This window comes from Rhinolophus ferrumequinum, assembly GCF_004115265.2.
Source record: "Rhinolophus ferrumequinum isolate MPI-CBG mRhiFer1 chromosome 15 unlocalized genomic scaffold, mRhiFer1_v1.p scaffold_54_arrow_ctg1_1, whole genome shotgun sequence".
Classification (NCBI taxonomy): domain Eukaryota; kingdom Metazoa; phylum Chordata; class Mammalia; order Chiroptera; family Rhinolophidae; genus Rhinolophus; species Rhinolophus ferrumequinum.
Window position 1 is genome coordinate 17,479,658 of NW_022680357.1, and position 17,337 is coordinate 17,496,994.

The 17,337-nt window shown below is 55.5% G+C and overlaps 1 protein-coding gene across 1 annotated transcript; it reads right to left on the reverse strand.

Moving 5' to 3' along the window:
• Nucleotides 1–170: 170 nt before the first annotated feature.
• Nucleotides 171–17,328, reverse strand: EARS2 (glutamyl-tRNA synthetase 2, mitochondrial). The gene is made up of 9 exons (XM_033101296.1): nucleotides 17,134–17,328; nucleotides 14,141–14,296; nucleotides 10,488–10,677; nucleotides 8,928–9,400; nucleotides 7,769–7,877; nucleotides 6,876–7,029; nucleotides 6,654–6,784; nucleotides 2,787–2,922; nucleotides 171–2,418 (listed from the first exon to the last, which is right to left on the reverse strand). Exons 1-9 carry the CDS (start codon nucleotides 17,270–17,272, stop codon nucleotides 2,335–2,337), a joined length of 1,572 nt encoding a protein of 523 aa, XP_032957187.1. The 5' UTR covers nucleotides 17,273–17,328; the 3' UTR covers nucleotides 171–2,334.
• Nucleotides 17,329–17,337: the final 9 nt, after the last annotated feature.

Consider the following 17,337-nt stretch of genomic DNA (forward strand, 5'->3'; position numbering starts at 1 on the left):
AATATAAGACCTGGTGTTATTTTACTGAGACCTAGTCTTTAAAATATAGTATAATATAAATAATTAATATTAACATAATTAATAATACCGGTCTTAAGTAAGACCGGGTCTTATATTAATTTTTGCTCCAAAAGACACATTAGAGCTGATGGTCTGGCTAGGTCTTATTTTCGGGGAAACACAGTAAGTCTCTCTCGTGGGGTTGTGAAGGTTTAATGAGATGATGGACTAAAGTGTGTGCCAGCAAAATCTGAACCCAGATGTGGTTGTGCCTCAGGGAAGTGCACAAATTACTAGTGTGATTATTCTGTGTCCTCTTGTCCGTTACCCTTTTCTGGAAAAAGCACCCTTGTTTTTCTTGGGAACAACTTCTCCTCCATTGGATACCACCCCGAGGGACCACCCATTCCCGGCTAAGGAATGGCAACGTGACCTCAGTGAGCCCAACCCGACACTCTCTTCCTGCAGAACCTGCAGCCAAGTCACCCAACACTGCGGGAAAGGTGCAAAGAGACAAACCACGAAGACCAGCTGGAGTCCCAGCCGCCTCGCTGCAGGACGGCAGACGGCCACCAGTCCTGCTGCCGCATAGCCAGAGCTGGCGGGTCCCTGGGCCCGTCTTTTCCGGCCCTGGGTGTCTGGCTTTCCCACAGACTCTGACTCTCCCACTAACTTAACCTCTCCATAGAGTCTCCAATAAACTTCAGTTTAGGCAGAGCGGGTTCCCATAGTTTGCAACAAAGAACTTCAGCTGATACACTTTTAAAGCGAAGACGAGGTCTCTGTGCAGTTCAACACATTCTTTAACCCCCTTTCCCTCGGTCCCTGGATAAGATGAGTCCATCAGCGCTCTCGCTGGGTAACAGATTATCCCCAAACCAAGTGGCTTTAAGTGATGAAGGTGGATTACCTCCTAATTCGTATGTCAGAAATCTGGGACCAGCTTTGCTTAGCGGTTGTGGCTCAGGCTCTTTCACGAGTCAAGACGCCAGCCAAGGCTGCGATCATCGGAAGGCTGGACTGGGGCTGGAAGAGCCACTTCCAAGACAGTGCCCTCACCTGGCTGCCGGCAGGAGGCCTCAGCTCCCTGTCACATGGACCGCTCCACAGGGCCACCCGAGCGTCATGTGGAAGCTGGCTTCCCACAGAGTAAGGGAGCTAAAGGGACAAGAGGGAAGCCACGCTGCGTCAGTCCTACGCCATGGGAGTTCCAGGAGGTGACACCTGGGGCCGTCTCAGAGGCTGGCTGCCACATGGGGGACGCCTGGCGGCCCTGTGGGGCGTCTGGGGAGCGAGCCCCACACTCCTTTGACTTCAACTATTCCTAGTCACACCAAGAACATCTCACTTCGGAAGCCCGCAGAGTGACTTACAAGTAATGGGTGGAAGGAAGTGGATATGAAGGAAAAGACGCAGACTAGGCAGGGTGAAGGTCTCCAGTCCAGGGACCAACCAGTCTGGAGAACTGGAAAAGAGGGACAGACAACCTTTTGGGAAGGGAGACAAGGGCTGCCCAAGCCCAGGGACCAAGAGTAGTTAAAGATGTGCTCCAACTCGGCAGCTGAGGACCTTCTAAATGCCAAAGAAAGTTGGACGTCCAGTTCAGCCCTGCTTGTCAATCATCCTTTATTGCTCCAAGTCCAACCAGGGCCTGAGAACTGGGGTCCACGAGTCCAGGCTGCTGCCAAGCTGTGATGAGCTCAACCGAGTCCCCTCAAAAGGCGTATGTTAAAGCCCTGACCCCCGGGACCTCAGCATGGAACCCATTTGCGCTGGGCCTTTAAAGAGGTGTTTACGGTTAAATTGCGCCACGAGGATGGGCTTTAAGCCCATCTGACTGGTGTCCTTGTAAGAGGACATCTGGACACACAGATCATAAAGGCACAGACAACTGTAAGAACAGAGAGAAAACCGCCATCGGCAAGCCAAGGAGAGGCCTCAGGAGAAGCCACACCTGCTGACACCCTGATCTTGGACTTCCAGCCTCCAGAACCGTGAGACAGTAACGTTCTGTTGTTTATGCCACCCAGTCTGTGGGACTCTGCGACGGCAGCCTGAGCCCTCTGGACCGTGCGTGAACCAGCTCCTAACCTCTGCTGTGTACTGTGTGGAGAGAAGCAGATGGGAGCCCTGACGTTCCAGGCTCAGGGAGGTGAGCTGGGGCTGGGCGTCCCCGGCCTGCCATGGAGCCTCAGGTGCCCTGTGCCACCGGAGACGGTTCCCACCCTTGGTTCCTTCCGCTCGCTTCCTGAAGGGCCGCAGGCCTCCTGCTCCTCCCCTCCGACGGCAGTCTCCACAGGTTCCTCAGGCCTCCTCCGCTGTCTGTGTCTTCTGTCAGCTGCAAAGCACCTTCTGTATTCGTTCCCGCACCTCCTCTGGTCCCAAGGACACCATCATCTCAGCTACAGGGGGTCCTTGCTAAGAACAAAGAGTGGAAACGTTCCTATGGCTTTACCCTGCCTGAGGAAGTCATGCCCAGGCTGTCTGCAAAAACCACGCCCCAGGCCAACCCGGCAAAGCCGCCCCCTCCACCCCCAGGGAGGGAGCAGAGTCTGCAGTTCATTGTCTGTAATTTCCGAGGCTGAGGCTGAGGCCCAGGAACCTGCTCTTCCTGTGCTGATACGTCTGTTACCCCACATGGACCCTCAGCGCCAGGCACGAAGGCAGGGGAGTGAGGGCAGTGACCATGTTACGTTCATCTCGTATCCCCAAAACTGAGCTGAGCGCCTGCTGATGAACCTGAGCTGAACGGACCGACAACAGAGCCGCCCACCTGCCCGACTCACCTGCTGCCCACTCAGAGCCACTCGGAGGAGCTTCATCACGTGACTGTGCTTGGTGCCGTCCAGGCCTTCTGAGAGCCTCCTCAGCTCAGCGTTCAGCGTGTCCTGAGTTAAGCTCGCAGCGCGTCCTTCTAAAAGCCTAGAAGAGGGCCAGTCTGTGAGGGGCCTGCAGGGGCCACGGGCAGGGGGGTGGGAGGAAGAACTTCAGACGACTATCGGCCAGCACAATATAAGTAGCATAAGCCACGCTCAAGCCTGCCTGGGGGAGAGTGGAGGCGGGGCGGACCCACGTCCCCCAACCCCTCCACGTTGGGGAAGAAAAAACATCCAGGAGAACACAGGCACGTGGGCCTAACACCGGGAGACCAAGAGGGCACCAAAGCAAGAGGATTTACTAATTGCTACCTCTGAGCCTCAGTTATGTCACCTGTGAAGTGGGGCTAACAACAGTGTCTGCACCTCACAGGGCTATGGTGGGGCCTGGAAAAACTTGTAAAGCACTAGGCACATTGCCTGGTAAGTACTCAAAAGCATTAGATCTTATATTTCAACAGAGTTAAGCATTAGCCAATAGTCATTACACCCAAGAGCTCAAGAGACATTGCCTGAGGATCTAAAAAGAAACTGAGGGATGGGCTAGACATAGGATGGATGGATGCAGCCCTCTGGGAAGGATGTGAAATGGCTTTGACAGTGGGAAACGGGGGGACAAATGCAGGACGGAAGGAGTCAGGAGACCCCGGCCCCGGTAAGGTTCCTGCCACCAACTTGCTACAACCACCCTTTGCCCACAGTTTGAAGCACTTGAAAATCTAAGGTCCAACGGGCCAGCAGTCATGCCCTCTTTCCTAGCAGTGCAGCTGAGATCCTCTCCCTAAAATGTGTCTGAGTTCAGGAGAAATTCGTTAGAAGAGCTGGACTGGCAAACATGTCATCCCAGCCCTGATTCGGAGACAGAGCAAGAGATGGGCGCAGCGTGGGGGTGAGAGGGACTGAGGCTGGAGCTCGTCACTGCTGCAGACAGTTCGAGACGCTCAGTCTGACACGACCTGCTCAGCCGGGGTCTGGACAGCAGCCCCCGCAGAGGCCAGCTCAGCACGGAGCCTGCAGGCTTCACACGGGCTCTGAACCAACAGCCTCGGCCTGCAGACTTCCTTCCGAACCCCAGGACTTGAGCACATGAGTCCCAGTTTGAGACAAAAGTAATCATTCTTATTGTATCGTTAACTTGGCCAAACGATCGCTGTCATTACGAAGCAGAGGGGATGAAACATCGGAAATGTGAAATGTCACATGGGAAGAAAAGACCGTCCTCAATGTCAGTGGTGGGAAGCAACCTGCCGAGGAGGCGGAGGAGTTGGGGGAAGACTGACAGGCCCCAAGCAGCCGACAGTGGCAGCTCAGGACATGGCGAGCTGGCCCAGAGAGTGGCGTGGGCACGGAGGGGACCTAAGAGACCCGGAAGCTTCTGATCACTTGCGGCAGCTTTCCTGCCTTGAGTGGGGGCCCAGGGTGCCTGTACCTCAGTCCCTGGGGCAGAGACGGGGAGTTCTGACAGCAGTGCCGGCGAATGACAACACAGAGCCCCTTGTGTGGAACGTCCCAAGTTCAGGGAGTATCGCGACTAGTAACAATAGCTCTTGGGACTCGATCCTGGAGATATACTTGCAAACGTGCTTAATGATGTGGCTTCCAGGTTATTCGTGGCAGCACTGTTTGTAACAGCGAAATCTGGAAGTAGTCCAAAGGTCCATGGGCAGGACAGGTGTTACAGGTGTTACATTCGTTAAGATAAAGGGACGTAATAATGGGACAGGTGTAGCCCTAGGGGAAGACGAGGGTGCCCTCCAGACACTGGACAAAACACAACCTGTGTTAGGTGGGGAAAAAGACACGGGGTTACTGGATTGCACCTTTTGTGTAAAAAAGGGGGAAATAAGCGTTATTTCGCTATCATTAAAAATAGTACCAAAAAAAACCAAAACAAGAAGAGTACTGACGTACAGAGGATTCTGGAACTGGGCAGATGGGGGACAAGGATTAAAAACAGGACTCCCAATAAATACCTTTTCTTTTACCATTTTGAGGTTTTAAACCCAGGCTTAAGAGGTTTGCATGTATTAGTGATCAAAATAGTTAATGTTTAAGTCTAAACAAATTCTAGGAGCAGAGTTATGTGTACCTATCCTTGAATGCACGGGCCTTTCACGAAGAAAACTGCTAAGTGTGGCTGCGTTTCTGCTGGGGCTGGCGCTCCAAGCCCTCCTGGACCCTTTGTATTTCCTGCCAGGTGCTTGTATTCTTATCTCCTCAAAGTGTTCATCAGAACGATGTATTGCAAGTCTCTTGGTGTCAGGTGCCGTGGAAGCACTTTCCGCCAGGGAAGCGTAGTGAGTATGTCTCATCAGACATGTGGGCTCTAGACCCTGCCTTCTTGGGTTAGAATCCCTGACCCTCTTACCAGCTGTATCATTTTAGACAAGTTATTTCGCCTCTCTATGCCTCGATTTTCTCACCTGTAAAATGGGGATAACGGTACTTACTTTACCAGGTGCGTGACTCTAAGTGTATACACACACACCACACATATGTGTATACGCACATATCGAACGTATTAACACAGCACACGGCAAGCACGTGTATCAGCAAACACACGCTTTAGTGTTTGCTGTTATTAATCTTCACAACATCAGTGGGGTCTGCTGCTCAGCCTCCATCCCCCTTTCTCCTGACACCACTGCCCCATGTCTCCTTGGGGAGACTCGCCTCAGGGCCCCACATACAACCTAACCTAAGCCCATCAGCACGTCGCATTCCCCAGGCCTCGGTGACTATCTAGGGGACAGGAAAACCAGACCACTCAGGCCCATCAGAGTTCATCTCAAAACAGCTGGAGCCAGAGCCTGAGGTTTGGGGCGTGCAGCTGCCCCAGCTGTCTGACCACGTGGGAAGGTGAGAGAGGCTGCCACTAACCCTCAATGTACTTTCTCGCTTTCGTAACCAGTAATACAATTTTCAGCTGGGCACATGGCTGCCAAGTTCAAACACTGCATTTTCCAGACTCCCTTGTAGCTTGGCGTGGCTGTAAGACAGGCGTTCTAGCCCGCGGGATATGGGTGGGAATGGTGCGTAACTTCTAAGTCAGGTCCTCAGGGGCAAGGAGTGCCCTGTCCCCACCCCCCTTCATACTCCCTTCTCTGGCTGAACGTGGATGGTCCATGGGGACAAAAGCAAAACCTAGGGATGGCAGGACCCTGGCGAGAGGAAACGCCGTCCACCCTGACCACCCACTCTGGACTGTTAGGTAACAACATGGTGGTTCTATGTCTGGGGGAGAATTCCACCCCCCCGACCTTGTCTGGAGCCTCTACAGAGAGAGGAGCCAGGATGGAGGAGTGTGGGGCAGAAAGTCAAAGGGACAGAGACAAATTCGGCCTCGGTGACATGCTGTAGGCCCTCTGCATGAAGCCTCCAGCCAGCCCTTGCTCTTGTCACCGTGATGACACAGACCGGTCATTCCCTCTAAGGCTGTTTCCCGTCCTTGTCACCGAAAGCGTCTGGTGCTTTTACAGTCAGAACCAGTATCACGTCCACCTTTCACGTGAGGAAGCAGAAGCTCCAAGGGGCACAGGAACTTGTCCCAGGTGAAGCCGTCTGGGCAGATGAGATAAGTGGGAAGGACGAGGCGGGCGGGCAGGGGACCCAGCCAGGAGCCGGGACACAGCTCTCCCGGGAGAGCCGGGCTCCTCTGGGCTCCGCTCCCACCACGACCTCTCACTGGCCAGGTGATGTGCTGGGGGCCCAGCAGCCACGCTTGGCGCGAGAGGGAATGAGGGTGCAGAACCGCGAGCCCGGCCTGCGGGCACTCACCCCAGCACGCGCGTGGCAATCACATCCACCTTGTCCGAGATGGCGCCCAGCTGTGCTCGCCCCACAGCAGGGCGAGTCCACAGGTAGGAGTGTGATGGGGAGACCAAGTCCTGCAGGCGGCAAATGTGACCCTGGGGGCAGAGGCGGACGCTGAAGGCACTGGGGAAGGACAGGGGTGCCACTCACTCGCTTGGCCTCCGGGAGCTGCCGCCCCCACCACACCTGTCTCAGCAGGATGACCCGTTCCACGTAGGCTGGGTCCAGGACAGCTGTGTCCCTGAGCTGGCTCCCAAATGCCTCCTCCACAAGCGCCTGCAGCTTCTCCACCAGCTGGCGCCGCTGGGTCTCACTGCTCACCAGCCGACTGAGGTGCAGCCTGTAGCAGAAGCCAGAAGAATTCTCTTTACACTCACAGAAGGAAAGGGGTCTGGCCAAGGTCTGAAACAGGTAGCCTGAGAAGCGCCAAGCAACCCGCTGTTAAAATAGTACTAACACTTCAAACTAGGAAGAGGTGACAATAGATATTTCTGGCTTCTCTTGGGAAATCGGAAGATCCGGCTGCAAAGGGCCCTCGTTCCCGGGCTTCAGCTGGCCCCAGGGGGGTGCAGGCTGCCCGGTGTAGACCAACAAACTCGTTTGCAGTCCCTCTGCCCCGTGTCTGTCACCTGGGCCACCTGCCTGGCCTCTGCAGGCACTTGTTGACAAAGCAGACTGGACTGTCTGCTTCCCTGCACAGCCTGAAGCGTGGTGCTCTGGCACCAAGGGCAGGGCGCTAGGATTCTGAGTCAGGGGACAGGACAGAGGGCAGAGTCACTTGAATTCAGGGCTTTCACTGAACATAGTCAGGTTTCCTTGGCAGCTCAAATGTCCTGCCTTCCAGAATTCTCCCAGCTGCCTTGTTTCCTCCTTTGAAGCAGCAAAGCCTCTAGAGTTGAAGCATAAATGCCAGGTCCTGTCAGCCCTCGGTTCCCTGGGTGGCCCTGGGCCTGTTCCCAGCAGGAGCAGAGGCACCTGAGGGAGACAATGCGACTCGGAGCCCACAGCCGCTCAGTCGTGGGGACCGACCGTCAGCACGAAGGCCCTTTGCCCCAGGCGCGCTCAAGGCTCCCGCTCACCTGTTGAATTCTGGGAGCTTCTCCAGGTCCAGCAGGGCTGAGTGGCAGGTGACACGGCTCAGGTCGAACTGTGCTATGAGCTCCGCCAAGGTCCTGCCCATCTGGTTCTCTGCAAGAGAGGGAAGCCCTGCCGCTCAGCTCCCTCCCCCGCTTTCAACCCCAAGGGAGGCTCAGCCCGCTCGCTCTGGGCTCTGGGCGCCCCACTCCGTGTTCGCTAAGGGATTCCACGTCTAGCTATTTTATGCATCAAGGGCCCCAATGAGCTTTCCTTTGCAGAACAAGTTCTGCCATTAAGGAAACAATCAGGCTAAGCCCACCCTCACTGCCTCGCGGTGCCACCCAGGCCCTGAGCCACTGGTCTGGGGTGGGGTCAGGCACCATGCGCTTGACAAGCTTCCAGGGTGACTCCAAAGTGCAGCCAGGCTTGAGACCAGCTGTGCTGGGGGCTGTGTCTCACGAGCAGCCAGTGGGTCTCGTGGGCAGGCGTAGGCCTACAGCGAGCCTCTGCCACGTCCCTTATCAGCTGTGTGACGCTGGCGAGTTATGCAACCTCTCTGAGCCTCACAATCCCCTTACAAACAGTGGACATGATAAAGACCTCTCAAGGACATCTTAAGGACCAAGTAAGATAAGAGCAGAATAAACAATAAACAGACTATTATTGTCCCGTTTTCAGAAATGCCCCAACAAGGAGGTCATTCTACTTGGTGCTTCTTGAAGATCTGGGCTCAGCTTGGAATAAACTACGGTCAGCGTAACACCAGCAACCCTGGTAGAGGACGTACTAGTAACACAAAAGAACAGTCACAGGAGCTGTGACTTCTTTGCTTCTTGTGTGGCAGATGCTGTGCTGGGGCCCTGGCACTCCTGAGCTCCGTGAACGCTAACTCAAGCCTGTGAGGGAGACACTTGGCCCCATTTTACAGATGAGGTCACGGAGGCCCAGAGACATGGCTCCTGGAGGGAGGCTTGGGATGACATCTACCCGCTCACGGTCGTCGCCCTAGCACCCAGCACAGCGTCTGGCTCAGTGAACTTCTGAGGGATGAAAGAACGAGATCGTGCGAGCTCAGGCAGCTGGAGGGGGGCCCAGGCGGGACTGGGGACCAGTGGGCCGCACCGCTGTGGTCCCGCCAGGACCTGTCAGGGGAGCGGGTACCTGCAAAGCCCGAGCCACAGTTGGTGACCATGTCAAGCAAGGCGTCTGGCAGGAAGCCAGCAGCAGCGAGACGCTCCAGCACGAGGTCCCCCTGCCTCTTGGACAGCTTGCTGCCGTCTGCGTTGACGAGCAGGGGCAGGTGTGCAAAGCAGGGCGGCGGCCAGCCCAGGGCCCGGTAGAGCAGCAGGTGCTTGGTGGTGGACACCAGCCATTCAGAGCCCCGCAGCACGTGGCTGACGCCCATGTGGTGGTCGTCCACCACGCAGGCCAGGTGGTAGGTGGGGAAGCCGTCGCTCTTCAGGACGACCGGGTCCCCCTCCACGCTGGCCACCTCGTGCCGAGTCCAGCCGTACACCAGGTCCTGGAAGGCCGGCGCCTCCTCGTCCAGGCGGAAGCGGATGGCCGGCTTGGGGTCGCTGGCCAGCTTCTGGGCCACCTGCTGCTGGCTCAGGTTCCGGCACCGATTGTCATAGCTGTTGGGAAGCAGAGGACTGATGAGCCCTACTGTGTCTGTGATAAATGTACGGCCTTGTCCAAAAGAAATAATCTCCAGGCGTCTCACAAGTACACTGTTTATGACGTAAACGCAAGGCTGCAGTGACTGTCGTGACCTTGCTAACAGGTCATGGGAACCGGAATGTAGGTGAGGACGCCGCTGGGGATGGCAGGGCCACCAGGCAGCACCTCTCACTGTGACAACATGACCCTGCAAGTCCACATCTCAGAAGGCCACCTATGACACACCGCACGTGTGCAAAATGAGGAGATGATGGAGGAAGTGGGGGTACAGCCCCACAGTGGAATAGGACCAGGTGAGTGTAAGGACACCTTGGACAGAGACAGACCGCCCTCCAGGCAGAAAGAAAGCTGCACAACCCGTACACTGCGTGTCACCGTCTCAGCAGGAGGAAAAGCCATCGGCACTTGTGTGCGCACGTGCTGCGTGTCTCTGGAGGAGACATGGGCAAATCCTGACACCAGCTGTCTTGGGACAGGGCACTGAGCAGCCAGACTCGGGTGGGACAGAGCTCTGCGTGCGTACCTTTCAGAACACGAGAAAATGTCACTTATTTGAAATGACTAATAATTGAAACGACCTCGCGTGTTACTGCCTGGGACCCAGCGTGGCAGTGCTGCCGTGGCCCCGCCTCTTGCTGTCTCAGCCCCGGCGTCACTCCCCCTGTGTCCTCCCTCCACAGGACACAGCACGAGAAAAGTGGGGAGACGTCGCTTCCTCGATGAAGCCACACAAGGACTCTCGCTTTCTCCCCACTCCCTCCGCGGAAAGGCAGCTGCCACGTTGGGAGCTGCCCCGTGGAGAGCGCCTCATGGGGAAGGGGAAGCAGATGGTCTGCGAGTCGAGCCTTGGGGTGACTGCAAGCTGGCCAGGACCATGACTGGGAAATCAAGAGACTCTGAGCCAAAGGTCCAGGCGAGCCGTGCCGACTCCTGTCCCCCAGAAACTGGAAGGTAATAAAAGTTGATGGTACTCTGTCATGCGGCAACAGCTGACGCACACACCCAGCTTGAGGGAGGCAGGGGGCGGGCAGGGGCTCTCACCGGGGCGTCTGCCGGTTCCTCAGCGCCTCCTTCTTCAGCAGCTCCAGCCGCTGCGGGGAGCAGAAGCAGGGGTAGGCGGCGCCCGTCCTGACCAGAGCGTCTGCAGCCTGGGCGTACAGCTCCAGCCGCTGGGACTGCAGGTAGGGTCCGGCAGGGCCTCCCCGGCGGGGGCTCTCGTCAGGTGGGATGCCTGGAGCACAGAAAGAGAACAATCACCAAGAAGAAGAAGCTGCTTGCAGCACTGGTTCCCGGGCACCGGTCTACGCACTTGATCTTTTCATCCTCCCAACACTCCACGCGCTCGGTTCTATTATGAGCTCCGTTTTGTGGATGAAAAGTTAAAGCAGATTCAGAGCTCAGGTCACGCTGCCTGGTGGGGGACGGGTCAGGCGGAGGTGTGCTGCTCCCCACCCACACCCCACACAGGGAACCCGCCCAGGCCTGGACCAGCCGACTCAGGAGAAAACAGCGTGCTCAGGGCACAGCCCGTCAGGCCAGGTGGGACTCCTGGCCCTGCCAACCAGCTGTGCCAAGGCATCCAGGTCTGGGACAGCTGCTTCACGTTCTGTGACCTCCATGAGGCCTCAGAGCCCCGTACCAGGCAGATGTCATTAGTACCCCATTCGTTAGGCACACGGGCGCTTTGTTACATCACTCAGCCAAGGACAAGGGGTGGGAACTAGAGCCAAACCCAGTCTCGCTGGCCCCCGCCCCCGCTCGACTGCTCATCGTACTGCCTCTCTGCAGTCCTGGGCCTGTCGAAGCCTCCGTTTCCTCCTCTGGACCGTGGGGCTAACTGTCCTGTGCAGCAAGCATGACGAGGATGGAACACGTCAGCGCTCACACAGCCCACCGTGCTCGCAGCAGCTGCCATATGAGCCCTTGGAGGAATGTGACCTACGACAAGCCACACCCCACCCCAAGGCCCAGCTGCTAGGTCACTAAGGACAGCTTTAACTCTAAACGCCTCCAGGACAGGGCACAGGGGACACAGAATGCAAACCCCTGGTCCGAGCTGAGGCCGTGGCGAGTCGTTTTGAGAGCCTCCATTCCCTCCCTGGTAAAGCAAAGACGGGAATAATGACGTTCCCGAGGGTCGCCATGTGGCCAGAATCAGGTGGCATAAAGTGTGGGCGCAGCCTGGCACGTGCCAGGCTCTCACAGCTTCAGCTGTGATCACTGAGTATTATTTAGCTCCCTGGCCCACTAGGCCTCTGTGTGGGATTAGGTACATTTTGGGGGGGGTCCCCTCCTGGTCTGACTTAATGTGTGTAGCACGTGGAGTGCCCCAGGGTTTAAGAGTAAATTAAAAACATATATTCACAGAAACACTGGTGCGTACATGTTCACAGCAGTTTGATTGAAAGACGTCAAAACTTGGAAACAACTCAAATGACCACCAGCGGATAAACGGACGAGCAAAACATGGCATTTCCATACGACTACCTGTTTGCAAGAAGGAACGGAGCGCTGACACGTGTACGACACAGAGGAGCCTTATGCTAAGAAAAGCCAGGCACACAAGGCCACTTACTGTATAATGCCATTTACAGGAAACGTCCAGAATAGGCAAACCAGGGGACACGAAGTAGAGGAGTGGTGGCCAGGGGCTGGTGTGGGGAGGACGGCAAGTGAGTGCTAACAGGTACGGGGTTTCGTGGTGAGGTGATGGAAACATTTTGGAATTAGACAGTGGTGATGGTTACACACACGGTAAATATACTAAACACCACTGGATTGTACACTTAGAAATGGTGAATTTCACGTTATGTGAATTACATGTCAATTAAAAAAAAAAAGAGTGACTCTTGAAGCCAGAAGCTCCAGCGGTCAGCCACCGGGGTGCCTGGGGTGCAGGCGCGGGGAGCTCAGCCAAGAGGCTGCAGACGGCACTCACACGGCCACGCTGCACCATGGGCTCCCAGGGGCTGGGTCTTGCTCGTCACCACACCCCTCGGGCCGAGGAGAGTGCCGTGGTGTAATCTAGGTTCTCACCACGCACGGCATCACAGGACTCGGCTCCTGCCAAGCTCTGTCCTCACATCTCCCGGCACTCTCTCTACTCACTGGCTCGGGCCACTCTGGCCTCCTTGCTGCTCCTCTGACACGCCTGGCACTTAGCTTCCGTGGGGCCTTTGCACCTGCCCTCCCTCGGCTTTGAACACTCTTCCCCTGGGTGACCACTGGGCTGGTCCTGACTCCGTGCAACGTCACGTCCACAGTGAAGACCACCCACCTCGTGGGTACCAGAGCACCCCTCCCCGCCGGCTCCCAAACCCGCGACCCGTTTCTCCATAGCACTTATCGTCACTTAATATCCTGATAAGAATGAATTCACCTGTCTGCCTGCCTCCCGCTCCTTGCTGAGCTGAGCACAGGGTCCCTGTTTAACTCTGGACACTCCCCAGACCACAGTAAGCGGTGGTGGTGAAGCAACACCTTTATTGTTCATCGTGATCAAGTCTCTGCTATGACCTCCCACAGCGGAGGAAAGACATGCGATCGGTATCTGCCTTTTAGGATCCAGCGGCTAGTTAATGATTTACCTGAGATGAAAATACACATCTCCAAACAGCCTTGGTATTTTTGGTATTTCTTCTTGGGGAGCTGAACTAGTCATACCTGTCCCGGCAGGTAGGCAACTGTTGACCCAGAGAACACAAACACACTCCTCTTTGTCCTCCCTGAGCGTGGCTGGGCTCGGGAATAAACTCCCCACGAAAAGACTGACTTCAGAGGCTGCACACATTTTGGTTGGCTCATAAAAAGTAGATTAAAAAAAAAAACAACACAAAAAACCCCGAAACCTGAGCTTACAGCGTAGTCATTAAAACAAAAGAGAAAGAAAAAAAAACTCTGTATCGTCTTGGAAATCAGGAGATCTGGCCAGCTGGGCCAGCAGCCAGCATTCCCACTGGGAACGAGAGGCTGGAGCTTTCTCCTGCTCACCACAGGCCTAGCGCCCCCAGGTCCATCTGACACTTGGCCCGTGTTTCCTGCCTGCTCCCAAGAGGACTTGAGATTCTGAGACAGGAACAGGACTCTCAAAACAGCCTTGGAGTTTTTCTTCCGGGAGTTGTAGCATCTTTCCCGGTGGCACCTGCCACCCCAGCCAGCACAAATGCACCTCTGTGGGGACAGAGCCCCAAAAAGCAGTTTCCAGGCTCTCGGCCTCACATAGAAAGGTGCTGGCTCAGGTAGTAAATGGCCATCGACTGTGATCAAATGGCCAGCAGCTGTGGCTAGTTGGCCGTCAGCTGTAACCAGTGAGCCATTAGCCATGAATATAACTGCCGAGGCTAGCAGAGAAGAAAAGAGAGAAAAGGGGAGCTAGCAAGAAGATGGTGGCTGAGCCTGCAAGCGGCGCAGTGAGGGTTGGGAATTGTGTTGCTCCTTGTTCCTGTGTCTCCAACCCAGCCGCCAGTGAGAGTATAGTGGTATGACTCCCCTACCTATGGCTCCGTGGGGGTTCCTTTTTGGCCTCACCATGTCCTGCGTTCTCATGTGGGGAGCGGGACCAGAGACCCCGCCGGACGCCCCGCACGACACATAGCGAAGTCGGCAGGATCCCCTGCACTACAACCTCTCTCTCCAGAAACTCCTCATTCTCCATCCCGGGGCCCCTGGGGAGACCACAGGCCCCCTTCCCTCACCTGCCCATGCCAGCATGTCCTCAATATTCTCCGCTGCCCCGGGCACAAGGCGGGTCTGGTCCGTATCCTCCAGCCGCAGGATGAAGGTCCCTCCATGCTTCTTGGCAAAGATGTAGTTGTACAAGGCAGTGCGGAGGCCGCCCAGGTGCAGGAAGCCTGCGAGGAGATAAGACGGGGATGTGAGCTGATGGGTGTCAGCCGCTGGGCCGACTGTGCCTGTGACAGAACGTCCCAGTGAACATCAAAGGCCAGGCAATGGCGACCACCATCCCATCTCTCCAGCCAGCGCCCAGTCTGACTGCCACAGGGGGGGACAGGGGCGGTGACTCCTTTAGCCCCTCATTCTGGAAGTGCAAGACCGCCCAGGTTTTGGGGGCCGGCCCGGCGGCTCAGGCGGTTGGAGCTCCGTGGTCCCAACGCCAAAGGCTGCAGGTTCGATTCTCACATGGGCCAGTGGGCTCTCAACCACTAGGTTGTCGGTTCGACTCCTTGACTCCCCCAAGGGATGGTGGGCTGCGGCCCTGAAACTAACAATGGTAACTGGACCTGGAGCTGAACGGTGCCCTCCACAACTAAGATTGAAAGGACAACTAGACTTGGAAAAAGTCCTGAAAGTATACACTGTTTCCCTTCCCCAATAAAATCTTAAAAAAAAAAAAAAACCAAAACACCACCCAGATTTTGGAACGTATCATTTTGTAAAAAGTCTCCAACTGCCCCCAACTGGCGCCTTCATTCTACTTTGAGATTTGCCAAGTTTCACCCAAAGGAGAAGCAGAGGATTATTCACTGAAGCCGTTAACACACGAGCACTTAACTTCCGCAAATTCAGCAACGTGCTTGGGCAAAAAAAATAAATTAAATAATCACAAATTTAAAATACTGCAAAATGACGGGCTGCACACACTCTCTATGCACTGTTGTGACTATCTTCATCGCACATTTTGAATTTTATCTACTTGCGATTTTCACCGTAAGTGCCGGCTTTAAACGGAAACCAAAAGGAACATCGGATTCCATGGTATTTCTCTTCATCCACGTTGAAACTCCGAAGATTTTACTTTCCCATCATTCCCAAGTGAAAACTTAAAATGACGTGTGCCAGGGCTGTCGTTTCCCTTTGCCCTGCCTTCTTTGCTCCAGCCTGGCCCTGTTTCCACCATGAGCTCACCTGGACCTCCAGCTACAAGAGGCAGTACAGGACACGACACCTCCTCTGGGGCCAGGCAGACTCCAGGTCAACATTGGCTACGTGCGTGACCTCCAGCCAGGTATTGCAAGGCCACCGCAAAACCAGTGCTCCCCAAGATAAGAGACTGGGGTCCAGCAGTGGGAGGCAAGGCCTCTTACGTCAGAGAGACCTGCACCCACCATTTACTAGAACAGTTGCTACCCCTTCGGCACTGTTTAACTTGCGTGAGCTTCACTTTCCTCTTCTAGTACAGGAATTCAAAACACGAAATAGAAACTTTCCTTATGGGGTTGCTGTGAGACCTAAAGGCTGAGCGAAGTACACCCTGTGATTAGTTTTAGCGACTGTAATGATCGATGTTGTGTGAGCTTCGATCATCCAGCAATGATCGATGTTGCTAGATGATTCTTTTACGTCTATAAACAACAAGGCCTCTTCCTCCAAATCAGCACGGATCCACGAATCGTAACCACCATAATAGAGGCTACTGTGTATTAAGTGCCATTTGTGAGTACCAAACTTTACTAAGTGTTTCAGCTGCATTAGCTCAAACCCAGGAGACATATGATCACTAGCCCTGTTGGACAGATGGTAAAATGCAGAGGCTCAGAGAGGGTAAGTAATTTGCCTAAGTCACACAGCTAGGAAGTGGCACAGCCAGAAATCTGGACCCAGACAACCCCAGGCCTTGCAACCCAACCTCTACATGAGAGCCCCTCACTGCACGGTGCAGACAGGAGCTGCCTGCAAACCGTTGACCGTTCACAACCAAGGAAGTACAGAAATTGACAGTAAATGTTTAGAAATTGATAGCAGTCGGACAGAGTCATTTCCTTCCTATTTACAGTACGGAAAAGAAATAGGCTTCTATGCTGTATGCTTTTCAGCTTTTCATTTTTCTAGTAATTCACTTACATCGATTTTATAAAAGTATCGGTCCACAATTGATTGGATATTAGAAACCAGTCCTTTTACCACGGATGGGTTGAGAAGCATGCTACACGCTGCACTGCCTGCCAAGGAAAACCCTGCCACTCCGTGCAGCTGGGGTCTTGCCACAAAGGCAGCTTTATACAAGTATACTGACCCCGGGGTTCAGAACACAAGGAGAGGCCCGCTCCTGGTGGAGACGGCAGAAAACGGCCTCGGTGAGAAAAGAATTTTGGGATCCGGTGCGGAGGCCCTGACAACCGGTGGGCAGGGTGCACAACGGGCCCCGCCTCCTTCTGGTTCACTACGGTCGGCGACACAGCCTCGGGGCCCGTGTACCCTTCGTTCCCTCTGCCCAGAAGGCTCCACCTATGGGCTTCACGTAACGGGTTCCGTGTCACCTGGTTCTCGCCTCATAGGTCCCTTTCTCAGCAAGGCCTTCCCGAGCATCCCACCTGAACCCCGGCCCCCTGCCCGGCTTCGTTCCCCGCACGGCACACGTGACTGCCCACAATCGCAGTCCTTTTACACGTGTCTGCCGCGGCCGCTCCCGTGCAGGCTTAAGAGCAGGGGCCCTCCTTTCTCGGTGACCACTCGACGCCAGCGTGGTCCTGGCAGTTTAGACTTAGCACAGTGTATTGAATACATGAAAAGGAAACCAAACGAGATGGTGCAGTCCGACGCACACAAAGAAATTCCTGGCACTGCGAGTAATTTCCGCTCGAGGGCCCGTGTCTGCCTCCCTCTGTACTACGGGGTCCCACTGCCCGCCTAGGCTGACTCCACCGGAAATGGTTCGTTCGGGACCATTCGGGGGGCGGGCACGGGGCGGTGGGCCTCGGCCCTGCAGCGTCACGTCCGCCAAGGTTACCTGTGGGGCTGGGGGCGAACCGCACTCGCACCGTAGCCCCGGGACCAGTGCACAGGTTGGCCTCGCGCTGTCCCCGGTTGCGGCCCAAGGCCGCCGGGGGCCTCCCCGGCTGCAACAGTCTCCTCAGAAGCACCGCCATGTAGGGCGGACGCGCACACGTGGGATTCTCCGTGCATCACTTCCGGGGACTCCTCCCAGCCAATC

Coding starts and splice junctions, on each gene's coding strand:
- EARS2 (XM_033101296.1), bottom strand. CDS start 17,272: ATGGCGGTGCTTCTGAGGAGACTGTTGCAGCCGGGGAGGCCCCCGGCG. Junction 14,297..17,133: donor GTTCGCCCCCAGCCCCACAG/GTAACCTTGGCG, acceptor ATCTCCTCGCAG/GCTTCCTGCACCTGGGCGGC. Junction 2,419..2,786: donor TGGCTCTGAGTGGGCAGCAG/GTGAGTCGGGCA, acceptor CTTTGTTCTTAG/CAAGGACCCCCTGTAGCTGA.